Source organism: Cetorhinus maximus, chromosome 1 (genome assembly GCF_964194155.1).
Source record: "Cetorhinus maximus chromosome 1, sCetMax3.hap1.1, whole genome shotgun sequence".
NCBI lineage: Eukaryota > Metazoa > Chordata > Chondrichthyes > Lamniformes > Cetorhinidae > Cetorhinus > Cetorhinus maximus.
Genome location: NC_135879.1, coordinates 58,006,139 through 58,019,708, shown reverse-complemented (window position 1 = coordinate 58,019,708; position 13,570 = coordinate 58,006,139). Strand labels below are relative to the sequence as shown.

General features: G+C 46.6%; 1 protein-coding gene across 3 annotated transcripts in view; it reads left to right on the top strand.

Moving 5' to 3' along the window:
- ttc29 (tetratricopeptide repeat domain 29) overlaps positions 1-13,570 on the top strand; it is a 697,530-nt gene that overhangs the window by 455,276 nt on the left and 228,684 nt on the right. For all 3 annotated transcript variants that reach the window (XM_078547675.1, XM_078547757.1, XM_078547804.1), the window contains one exon: positions 8,237-8,328. In XM_078547675.1, the coding sequence (XP_078403801.1) occupies positions 8,237-8,328 (92 nt within the window). The remainder of the gene's footprint in view (positions 1-8,236; positions 8,329-13,570) is intronic.

Sequence of the window (13,570 nt, the reverse complement as noted above, 5' to 3'; positions counted from 1 at the left end):
CCACCGGACCTGTGAAGGCACCGGAACCTCATGTGGAAACCCAAGACTTCAGAACAAAACTGCGTGTTGCAGCCCAAGACTTCTCTGGCTTGACTGAATGGTTGATTCAAACTGCATCTTCTCCCAACCTAGAGCTGTTTCCAGGAGATCTTCCTCACACAGCCAGCAGCTAACAGCTAACCTAAGCTCTCCACAGTAATTCTAAAATACCCATTTCCCACTTTCATCTCAGGTTCCATTTAGCTCTGAAGAAGAGTTGTATGGACTCGAAACATTAACTTGCTTCTCTCTTCAAAGATGCTGCCAGATCTGCTGAGTTTTACCAGCATTTTCTGTTTTTATTCCATTGTTCTCACACCTCTTTGAAACTCAAATCCTTCCAAATATAAAATCTTTCATGTTTTATATTTTATCTCTGCTTTCAGGTCAGTAACATATAACATACCCTCTTCTATTTACCTATGTAACTCCTGCAAGATGCAAACATGTTTCTTGTCAATGCTGACTTCCCTTTGATATTCAAACAAACCCTCAACTTATCTACATATGCAAATGTTAGATCCAACCTATCCACTTGTACCTCAAATCTAACGCCTCTGTCCTTTCATGTTTTAAACCCCCCAGACAACCTGCCTCCTAGTAATCTCTGCCCAGCATAATTAAATCGTTTACGCACACACACAGCCTTCTTTACAAAATAACCCAATATTCGCCAAAAACACTAAAAATAATAACCTCTATTTCTCACACCATGAACTCTTATGGCACCAGGTCAAACATGGGCAAGGAAGCCGCCTGGTGATTACCACGTACCATTCCCTCTTGGCTGATGAATCAGTACTCCCCCATGTTGAACACCACTTGGAAGAGGCATTGAGGGTGACAAGGGCACAGAATGAATGGGGATTTCAATGTCCATCACCAAGAGTGGCTCGGTAGCACCGCTACTGTTGGAACTGGCCAAGGTCTAAAGGACATAGCTGCTATACTGGGTCTGCGGCAGATGGTGAGGGGACCAACAAGAGAGAAAAACATACTTGACCTCATACTTAACAACCTGCCTGCCACAGATGCACCTGTCCATGACAGGATCAGTAGGAGGGACCATCGCACAGTCTTTGTGGAGACAAAGTACTGTCTTCATATCGAGGATATCCTCCATCATGTTCTGTGACACTACCACAGTGCTAAATGAGATAGATTTCAAACAGATCTAGCAACTCAAGTCTGGGTAACCATGAGGTGCTGTGGGCCATCAGCAGCAGCAGAATTGTACTCAGCCACAATCTGTAACCTCATGGCCTGGCATATCCATTACTATCAAACCAGGGGATCAACTCTGGTTCAATGAAGAGTGCAGGAGGGCATGCCAGGAGCAGCACCAGACATAGAAATGAGGTGTCAAACTGGTGAAGCTACAACACAGGACCACTTGCATGTCAAACAGCATAAGCAGCAAGTGATATACAGAGCTAACTGATTCCACAACCAACGGATCAGACCTAAGCTCTGCAGTCCTGTCACATCCAGTTGTGAATGGTGGTGCACAATTAAACAACTAACTGGAAGAGGAGGCTCCACAAATACCCCCATCCTCAATGATGGTTGAGCCAGCATGTCAGCGCAAAACATAAGGCTTGAAGCACTTGCAACAATCTTCAGCCAGAAGTGCTGAGTAGATGATCCATCTTGGCCTCCTCTAGAGGTCCCCAGCATCACAGGTGCCAGTCTTTAGCCAATTCGATTCACTCCACATTATATCAAGAAACGGTTGAAGGCACTGGATACTACAAAGGTTATGGGCCCTGACAATATTCCGGCAATAGTATTGAAGACATGTGCTCCAGAACTTGCAGCGCCCCTAGCCAAGTTGTTCCAGTACAATTACAACACTGCCATTTACCCAGCAAGTTGCCCAAGTATGTCCTGTACACAAAAAGCAGGACAAATTCAATCCAGCCAATTACCGCCCCATCAGTCTACTCTCGATCATCAGTAAAGTGATGGAAGGGGTCATCAACAGTGCTATCAAGCGGCACTTGCTTAGCAATAACCTGTTCACTGACACTCAGTTTGGGCTCTGCCAGGGTCACTCAGCTCCTGACCTCATTACAGCCTTGGTTCAAACATGGACAAAAGAGCTGAACTCAGAGTTGAGGTGAGAGTGGCTGCCCTTGGCATCAGGGCAGCTTTTTACCGAGTGTGGCATCAAGGAGCCCTAGCAAAACTGGAGTCAATGGGAATCAGGGCAAAATCTCGGCTGGTTGGAGTCATACCTAGCACAAAAGAGATGGTTGTGGTTGTTGGATAGATAATGAGACCATGGGTGGTGCTACTTTGATCAGAAAGTATTCTACCAGTCTTCTTACTTTAACAATTCTGCTCAAATCATTGAATTTTTTCATGTTTGAGGTAATGCTCCTTGCATTGATGTACTCTGCAATCTCTTCCCATTATCTCCTGATAGCTGAAGGGGTCAGGGGAAAGGAATGCTCCTACTTCTCTCCAGTACCTAGTGCAGTATGAGTGGCCCTTGGTGCCTATTCACTCCCTCCATCAATTGTTTCTTCCTCTACCCGTTACACAACTTTTGAAGCCAGAATACACACCCCTTTAAGAGTTGTTGCCTGCTTTTCAGTAGTATCATGAACTCCCAATATTGCACCTCCACCCTCCTACCCAGATAGGCATGAAGCCAATGAATAACATGGGTGTCACTAGCTTCACGTGTAAATCAGTATAATTAGCGAACAGTACGGATACTCATTGGTCAGGTAGTCTGTGCCCCACCTCTTGTGCACACATTTTAAGGATTATAGGCCTATGTTTTTTAGTTCTGTAAGATTCATTAATATTCAGTTAATGCTAATATTGGAGCCATTTTATTACTACAATATTGTTGTTTATTTCAATGTCATAGCATCTGAACTGAAAAATAACTAAACTGCCCCAAGGAGAAGATTATTTAACTGAACTGTCAACTGTAAAAAGAAATCTTATTAAACAGAGCCCTGTAAAGTTTCCTTAATATATCTTAAATTACATCATCTTTAAGTGGCAATAATCTTTATGGGCAGAATTTTCTGGCTGGCGGACGGGCAGAGCGGAAGCGGGCATGGGTGGACACAGACCCGATCGCCACCTGCGATCGGGTCTGCGCCACCATTTTACGCAGGCAGGCCAATTAAGGCCCACCCAGCGTGAATCGCGGCTCCTGAAGACAGTGAGAGTGGGCAGGCAGGGGCGGGACTGCAATGACCGTCGGGTCCAATGGCGACCCGGCAGCCTGTTTTAAAAAGCTTTCTAAATTAGGTGAAGGCTGATTTTAATAAGATCAGATATGGTTTGGCCAAAGTGGACTGGGAGCAGCTACTTTTAAGTAAATCTACGTCAGAGCAGTGGGACTCATTCAAGAAGGAAATAGGGAGAGTACAGGGCCAACATATTCCAGTAAATACAAAGGGTGGGACCAACAAATCCAGGGAACCCTGGATGTCAAGGGATATACAGGATTGGATAAAGAGAAAAAGGGAGGCTTATGGCAGATACCAAGGGCTAAAAACAGTGGAAGCTCTAGAGGAGTATAGAATATGTAGGGGAGAACTTAAAAAGGAAATTAGGAGAGCAAAAAGGGGGCATGAAAAAACATTGGCAGGACTTGAATGTCAGAGAGTTGATCAGTAAGTTTACGGATGACACGGAAATTGGTGGGTGGTAAATAGTGAGGAGGACAGCCTTAGATTACAGGAGGATATAGATGGGCTGGTCAGATGGACTGATCAGTGGCAAATGGAATTGAATCTGGATAAGTGTGAGGTGATGCACTTGGGCAGGACAAACAAGGCACGGGAATACACAATGAATGGTAGGACCCTGGGAAGTACCGAGGATCAGAGGGATCTTGGTGTGCATGTCCACTGGTCCCTTAGGGCAGCGGGACAGGTAGATAAGGTGGTTAAGAAGGCATATGGGATACTTACCTTTATTAGCTGAAGCATAGAATAAAAGAGCAGGGAGGTTATGCTGGAACTGTATAAAATGCTGGTTAGGCCACAGCTAGAGTATTGCGTGCAGTTCTGGAATCCGCATTATAGGAAGGATGTGATTTCACCAGAGTGAGTGCAGAGGAGATTTACCAGGATGTTGCCTGGGCTGGAGAGTTTTAGTTATGTGGTGAGATTGGATAGACTGGGGTTATTTTCCCTGGAGCAGAGGAGATTGAGGGGGGACATGATTGAGGTGTATAAAATTATGAGAGTCATAGATAGGGTAGACATGAAGGAACTTTTCCCCTTGGTGGAGGGATCAATAACCAAGGTAAGGGGCAGGAGGTTTAGAGGGGATGTGAGGAAGAATTGTTTCACCCAGAGGGTGGTGGGAATCTGGAACTCACTGCCTGAAAGGGTGGTAGAGGCAGAAACCCTCATAACATTTAAGAAGTATTTGGATGTGCACTTGCGATGCCATGGCATATGAGGCTATGGGCCTAGTGCTGGAAAATGGGATTAGAATAGTTAGGTACTTGTTTGACCAGCGCAGACTCGATGGACCGAAGGCCTTTTTCTGTGCTGTAGACCTCTATGACCGTATGGCTCTATAATGCCACCGAACAGGTGAGGACTGGCGGAGGGCCGGCCCAGGTGGCGATGCTTAGCCAGTTAGAGCAGGAGGCCCTAGATCTGGAGATGCACCATGTGCCCAGGTCCACCGGTGTCAGTGAGGCTGGGGTGCCATGGGCAGGTATGTTTGCCCAGCACTGAGGTTACCATTGTTCTCCCAGCAGCCATGGCAGTGCTGAATGTTCAGTGATTGAAGTTTGCAACATGGCTTGACCATTGCTTATAGAAGGATGAGCGCATAATGATCCGGGGCACAGGGATGCACATTGACATTGTCTCCACATTAACTAACCAAATATCCTCGTTCTTCCTTTCAGCATCAGTGGAGCAGGGCCGGGAGGAGGAGCAGCAGGGGCCCCCACTCACACCTGAGGGCCCTGAAGTCTTGGACTCACTAGCGTCATACCATTTCTGCCAGGCAGGCACCAGCGCAGATTCTAGCACCTCGGTGGGAATTAGATCATCAGCAAGTGTCCCGGGGCATAGCAGTGAGGGCACTTCATAGTCGCTGGAGGAGCTGGTGGAGACAGAGAGTGGCCATGGTGCCAGCAGTCGGAGGACTGCAGGGGACCAGGCAGATGTTCAGTCGGTGGCTGATGATGTGCCTTTGGAATCATCTGTGACGCAGCAAATGCAGGAAATGCGGCAGAGCGTGCGGGAGATACATGAGGCTATGCTTGGCTTGGTGTCCGTGTTGGAGGAGTCTCCGTGGACTATTGCCGATGCAATGAGCCTCATGGCCGAGCGCCATGCGTCCTCCGTGGAGAGAGTGGTGATTCTCATGGAGTGGCTCCTCCAGGAGACCAATCAGGGCTTACTGGGGATGCACTCAGATCAGCAAGCCCTCACATCAGCATTGACCTCAGATGGAGATGGTCTGGGCACCAAGTTTCGCAGCTCGGTACCCATCCATCCATGGTGAGCAGGGAGGTCCGAACCGACATCACATCAGCGCAGCTGCTGCCTGTCATCCCTGCAGGCTCCTCTCAGGGTGCTCCGGATGAGGGCGGCATCTCTTCCGACCCTCTGGCAGTGACCATTGCATCCAATGAGGCTGCGATGATTGGGGAGATGCCAGCTGTGGAACTGACAGCTCCCTCCCAGGCAGGGCCAGCATAGGCTCCACAGGCCAGAGGATGGCCGCCAAGGTCATCGATGCCAACAGGACAGCAGAGTGATCAGGCTGTCTCAGATGCCAGTCCCAGCGAGGGGGCAGCACCTAGACATAGCACCAAAAAGTGAAAACATAAGACACCTTGGGCACACCACGGGTTTATCACTGGTGCTTTTGTGTTGGCCCGTAATGAGGTCTTTATTAGTTGGTGTGATGTTAAATACCTTTGTCATTTTGTTCTCTTAAGTTCCTTCTGTTATACCATTAAATTCAGACACGTCACCACGGCTGAGGGCGACTCTTTTCTTCTGCAGGTGGATGGTTACCAATAATGTTATGAGTGATTTGTGGGACATTCAGCTTTATTAACAAGGCCCTTGGTTAATGTTCCTATCCAGACAGATTTTGCGTATGGAGCCTGTCAGGTATCGAGTATAGATCCTGCAGCCCAGGCTTGTCCTGGAGGTTCATATGTGGTGTGCTAGCTGAAGGTTCATTGGAATAAAGCCTCCCAGGTGTCCCTGCCTCCCTGGAGTATGCCCGGGTCAGTGTCTACCCCTTCAGCATTTCCCTGTGCATGCTCATCCTCAGACTCACTGCTGGACTCATCATGTGCAGCCGCAGCCATTGCGTCTACATCTTCTTTGTCCACAGCATCCCCCCTTTCCAGTGCAAGATTGTGGAGAGCGCAGCTTGCAACCACCATCAACGACACACGATCTGGGGGGTACTGGAGTGCGCCGCCTGAACAGTCCAGGCATCAGAAGCGCATTTTGAGAAACCGATGGCTCTCTCCACCACAGCCCTTGTGGAGACGTGGCTCCTATTATACCACTGTTCAGCTTCTGTTCTTGGATGGCGGAGAGGCGTCATGAACCACCTTCTGAGGAGATAGCCCTTGTCACCCAGCAGCCATTCATCCAGCTGGGCTGAAGCACTGAAGAGCCCCGGCACCTTGGGGTGTCTGAGGATGTAGGCATCGTGGGAGCTTCCTGGGTACCTTGCATAGACTTGCAGAATCTGCATCCTGTGGTCACACACTATCTGCACGTTCATGGAGTGGAAGCCCTTCCTGTTGACGAAGGCACCGGGCTCACTTGCTGGCGCCTTGATGGCCACATGTGTGCAGTCTATTGCACCCTGGACGCGGGGGAAGCCAGCAATGGCCGTGAAGCCTCTGGCTCGCTGTGTCTGACTTGCCTGGTTCCAACGGTAGTGGATGAAGGTCAATGCACGCCTGAACAGAGCGTCTGTAACCTGCTCGACACAAGTATGGACAGCTGATTGGGAGACACCGCAAAGACCACCCACCGACCCCTGGAAGGAGCCAGAGGCATAGAAGTTGAGGGCAGCTGTGACCTTTTAGAGCCACTGGCATGGGATGTCCACCCACACAGTTAGCGGAGATATCAGGCCCAATCATCTGACAGATATAGCTGACTGTCTCCCTTGAGAAACGGAGCCTCCTTCGGCACTGCACCTCAGACATATTGATGTAGTTGCTTCGCCACCTGTATACCCTGACAGCAGGATAGTGGCGTCTTCTGCAGCCCCTTCCACCTTGGACTACCTCTTGGCCCTGCACCCCTTGTGGTTGCGCTTCTCCTCCCAAAGGTGGCACCCCTGGAGGCTGAATGTGCACTCCTGGCCTCCTCCTCCTTCTAGCCCTCCCTTCCTCCTCAGAGGAGGTGCCTCCAGTCGGGAGTTCCACTCCCATTCCCAGGCTAAGGGAAGGCTTCCTGAAACCTGCAGGCCTAAAAACAATTCTTCACTGCAGAGTGCTGACTTGAAGGCTGTGAGTTCAGTCCAAGCAGCTGGTATGTGTTTTGAAGCATTGCAGCTCACATAGGCAAGTATAAGTAACTTTACAAATTAAATATTTGACAGAGCACACTCGCGACCCCACTGAGCCCTCTTATCCCGCCCTTGGATGAGGATTATACCAATGTCTCCTACCCGCCTGCCGTTGTGTCTGTGCGACGACCCGAAGATTGCACAGGCGCCGAAATATCGCCATCAATTGGCGCCTCAAGGGCCTTAAGTGGCCCATTAATTAATGGTGGGCGCGCATCGGATGCTATCGCGCGCCCACCCAACAAAATATTGTGATGGCGCGTGGTGATGTCAGGATGCTCGCCCGATGTCGCCGTGCGTCACTTTACGTGTTGGCGTGTGGGTCCCACCCCCGCATGCCAACAAGAAAATTCTGCCCTATGACTCAATGACGCAAACACTGAAAATTTTGGATAAAAGAACATGAGTTGGATCGTTGTGGATCTGAAATATATTCTAGTTAATTGTGTTGGTCATTTGTAGCAATTTTATTTATCAATATCAGAGGCTTACTTCAAAAGTAAACTGTTTAATATCATTTTTTGTTCAGATATTATAGACCCCACAAAATAAGTGAAAAATAGAATGTACTCAAAAGTAATGCATTATTTTTGTTGTTTCTTTCTCCGGTGTAATATACACAATTTCTGTCTCCTTCTTTCTTGTTTAGTACTTGCAAATGTATTTGGAACTGTCCAATTCCATGGATGATGACATTGGCTTAGGCAAAACCTATGAAGCTCTGGCTAAGGCCTTGATAAGGTAAGTTGCATTTTGTCACTGGGAATTCATTCAACTGTGAAAAACTAAATTGTTAGAGGTCTGTTGCCAAGCATTACAGCGTACTTAAATTCGAAGCATTGCCCTTCTTGAATGACCCTTGCATGAAAGTTATCCAGTTATTTTCTGGGCACAATTCAAAGGCAGCATGAGGTTGGCAAATGTTAGATATTTTATCATAACAAACATCTAGATGATATGTTAGTTCCTACCATTTTATGTTTAAAGTTACATAACCAAATGTTTCAAACCATTGAAATATTTTGGATTTTGATTTCAGTTTTAGAAATACATATATTATTCCTTTAAAATTATTTTCCATGAGCTTAACATTCTGTCTGTTCATTTTTTTTGGTCAGTCTGAGATGATTAAGTGTTTTCCCAATGGGAAGAAATGTTTTTTTGTTACAAATGTAACAGTATTATAACTCAAACATTATACATACAGCATTTATATTAAATGCAATTCAACAGTCCAGTAAGCATCACAATTTATTAAATTAAACTGGTTCTTTCCGAGATGAAATTTTGGAAATGACCATACAGAAAAAAAATTAATTGAAAGTGTTTACATTAATTCATGAAATGAAGAAAGTCGTTTAAATTTCCACCTGTCACCAGTCCCATTTTCTTCTCGCTAAAAGCTCTGGTCCTTAAACTTGGTGGCACAATTGGCAACCCCCCTGAGTGACTGTTTTCATCTCTGCTATATTTGATTTCTCCACACTGAACAAATGATTAAGTTTTCATGCATTGGTTCAGCCAAAATCTGTGTTCACTCAACCACATCCTTTATTGATTACTTCTACTGCAAACAGTAAGCTGTGTGTGATGTACATAATTGGACAGTTGTCAGGGGATGAGGGTGTTAAGAGTCCTGGTTCCCCAGCTGGAAATTGGAATCACCTTGATATACAAATAGTATGTGCTAGCTCCTCTCAACCTTGAGACTAAGGAAGCCTGTTTTCTGATAAAATAAATTAACTCTTTAAAGCCTCCAATAGAAGTTTCTTAAAGTATATGACATTTTTCTCAAATGAAGATTTTAAAACATCAGTGCAGAAGCTCTCAATGCTGCATGGCTAAGCCATGTTTATTGTTATAGTGTTAAGGTTTTCTGCAAACTGCAGAAGAAACTGGATTAAGAATTAGCCCTATGGACTATGGGCAGCATGTGATATACATGTATGTTTTTGCATATTATATAGATGCAATGTGAAAAAAATTAGGATCCCTAGTTTACTCTGTGAGTGAGGATGATAAGTAACTTCCTCGCTCATGAAATACAAAACAGCCAAAAACATGCTTCAATGAATTGTTTTGTCTTAAAACTATCTTGTCTCCCAAAGCACAATAGAGAATATTTCTTGGACAAATATTTGCACACTTCAACAGCTATACTGAGGTGTTCAAATGTCTTCTAATAACAAAGACATTGAAGTGCTGGGGGCATTATCTTGGAGGTTACTGTGAACAATGTTAGCGTACGAAAGCTTATGCACTCCTGGCAAATTTGCTTCTCTAATTTCAATGGAAATGTTAAAATTAAATGGTTAAAGTCTCCATTAAACTAACAGAGAGAGAAAAACTGATTTATGCTAAGCATTCATAGTTACAATAGATTTTGTACTTTCAAGGTTGTTGTTACTAGCTGTCACAAAATTTACCACATATGTTAATTAAAAGCAATGGCTGGGATTTTCTGCTTTGGTGGAATCTGCATCTTCTTTGGGAAGAAATATCCTCTTGTCATAAATATATGCCAATGACTGTGGCCAATATTTCGTGGCCAGGGTCCTTCGTATTTTTGGATGGATTCACTGACAAAGTGAGGAGGAAGAAATTAGCAATGATATGCCCCAGAAGCCTCAGCAGTATAAACAGGAATTAACTAAAAAAGGTATCTTCTGGCCTTTTAAAATTTAAATGCTCCCCTCTGTCACAATAACAATGCTAGACAGCGAGAGCATTAGGAATAGGAGTAGACTTTTCAGCCCCTCAAGCCTGCTTCACCATGTAATTAGATCATGGCTGATCTGCACCTCAACTCCAGTTAACTGTTCCAAAGCCCTTGATACCATACCCAATAAAAACCTATCCCAGTCTTGAAAGTTCTAATTGTCCTAGCATCCATAGCCTTTGAATTCCACCAACTTTTGTGTGGAAAGGCGCTTCCTGATTTTATTCCTCTGTGGCTCAGCTCTACTTTTAAGATTATGTTTCTTGTTTTTCATTCCTCTACCAGGAAAAATTTCTCTGTATCCACACCATCAAAATATTCTACTATTTAAACACTTCAATCAGGCACCCCTCAATATTTTATATTGAAGATGACATAAGCCAAGCTTCTGCCACCTGTGCTCATAATTGAATCCTGTAAACCTCGGTATCAGTCTGGTGAATCTGCACTATATACCCACCAAGGCCAATATATCTTTTCTCAGGTGCAATGCCAAAAATGAAATGAAATACTCCAAATGGGGTCAGACCTACCGAAGAATAACTTCTTCATCTTTGTAATTGAACTCCCTTGAAATAAAAGCTAACATACCATTAAATTGTATTTTATTCCTGTCCAATAGCTTTTAATGATTGTGCACTTGGACTTTCAAATCTCTTTGCTCCCCTGCAGTTCCATTTTCTCAGCATTTATGAAATAATCCACCTTATCTTCGTTAGGTCCAAAGTGGATGACTTCACACTTTCCCACATTGAACTTCTTTTGCCTCAGTTTTGTTCACTCACTTAATCACTCTCGGTCCCTTTGCAACTTCCTGCTTCCATCTGAACTGTTTACTGTCCCTCCCAACTTAGCATCATCTGCAAATTTGAATATAGTTGGTTCACCCGAATCATTGGCTCAGATCTTCTGGTCTCTGGATAGTCAGAGAGCAGGCGTTGTCCCCGCAAGATGCACTACAGGACCCCGCGGAAGTCCCAATGCAGCGACTCCATGGGAATTGCCCAACTTCCAATGGGCAATTCCTCTGCTCCCCGAGACTCTCCAAAAAAAAGTTAGAGTTGGAGACTTTTGACGGTTCCTACTTACTCACCGTAATTGTTCCACAGGAAATGTTAGACAGAAAAATCCTAGTCCAACTCTTGGGTAACTATACAACTGACACCCCAATCACTCATACTGACTCCCTCTCTGACTACCTCCTCAACTCCTCGACTCCTCACTGACCCCTGACTCCGTCCTGACCATCAGTCTACCCTCCTGTCCCCTGACCCAACCTGACTAGCCCCCATCACACAACCGCCCAACTCACCCAGCTACTCCCCTCAACCCCCAACTGTCCCAACCCCCCAACTTCCACCCTCCCCTCTAAATGCCCCCACCCCTGACTCCCCCCCAATCCCTGACTTGACTGACACTCACCACTCGACTAGCTCCCGACCCTCTGACTCCCCCAACCTGACTAGCCCCCACTGCTCAACTCCCCCCTGACCCAACCAACTGCCCCCCTGACACCCAACTTCCCCCTAAACCCCTGACTCGCCCTGCCCCTCTGACTCACCCTCCCACCGACCTGATCTGACTGGCCCCCAATACCTGACTCCTCCTTGACCCCTCTGATTCTTCCCTGACCCAACCTGACCCAATCTCACCACCCTACACACCTACCACCCTACTTTGCTGCCACCCTCACCCACTTACCTCACCCACCCTACCCCCTTACCCACCTTACTCCCTTACCCACTTATCTTCTCCCCATAGCTTTACAAAGAAGCCTCAGGATAATTAAACTCTTTGCTTACCAAAATACGGCAGCCAGTGTCATAAAAAGGGGGCGTGGCTTCTGCACAGATTCCATTCACTGATGTCTCCGAGGTTTCCTGCGCTTAGTCAGTTTGGATGGACCCTCCATTGGAAGATTGCCCAGAAAGGGAAGAGTGTATTTTTATATCTGATCAGGGTAGGAAATAGGCGTTCTGACCCTGAATGGAAGATTTGGGCCACTATGCAGTGAAAAGTTGAAGCCCTAGAACAAATCCCTGGGGACCACCACATGTCACATCCCACCAGTTTCTGTACCCTTTTTCCTCACTCTCTATCTAGCCCCCAACCAATTTTTAACCCAAGTCAAAAGGCTACAGTGTGAATCTGGATAAAAACAGCACTTGGGGCAGAATTTTACGCCTCGCGGGCGGGCTGGCGCGCGCCTGACCTGATCAGGTGTAAAATAGCGTGAGGTGACGTCAGGCGAACATTCCGATGTCATCCTGCATGCAGGCAATCTTCAAGCCAGTGGGCACATGCGGGTGTCGGAGCCACGCCCACAATCAATTAAAAGGCTACTTAAGGCTATTAAAAACCCAATTGATCCCGATTTTACGTTGCCTGTGCGATTTAGTGCTCTTTGCATGGGCAAAATGGGCAGGTGGGCAGCCCACATTTTGCAAAACCTCATCCAAGGGTGGGCTAAAAAGGATCAGCATCATTGCCATTGTGAGTAATGAAGAGTTTACAAGATTGTTTGCTGCTGGTTGCTTATTTGAACTTGACACTTCATCTCAGTTCTGACCTTTATTCTTAGCATTTCTAGGCTTCAGTTCAGGACTCATTGATGTCTTCAAGACCACCAGAGGATTTTGACCGTGTGGACCCTTCCAGGCATCAGACAGCCTTCTGTAAGCCCCGTAATGGGGATTGTGCTCTCCGATGGAGGCACCTCCTCTGAAGAGGAATGAGGGGCAGAAGGGAGAAGAGACTAGGTGTCCCAGTGCAGCTTCCAGGGGAGCGACCTGTGGGAGGAGAGGCACTGGCACAAAGGGCGCAGGGCCATCAGGCTGTCCAAGACGGAAGAGGCCGCAGAAGATGCCTCTATCCTGCTGCCAGGGTTTACAGGCAGCGATGCAGCTATCTCAATATATCCAAGGCACAATGCCGAAAGAGGCTCCGCCTGTCAAGGGAGACTGTGACCTCATTTGTGAGATGATTGGGCCTGAGATAATCTCCAACTGTGTGGGTGGAAACCCCATGCCAATGGCTCTGAAGGTCTCAGTGGCCCTCAACTTCGATGCCTCCGGCTCTTTCCAGGGCTCAGTAGGGATCTTTGTGGAGTGTCCCAATCAGCTGTCCACAGTTGCGTCAAGTTGGTGACAGAAGCTCTGTTCAGGCGAGGAATGACATTTATTAATTTCCGTGTGGATGAGGCCAGTCAGGCTGAGCGAGCCAGGGGGTTTGCATCAAATGCTGGGTTCCTCTGCATCCAGGGTG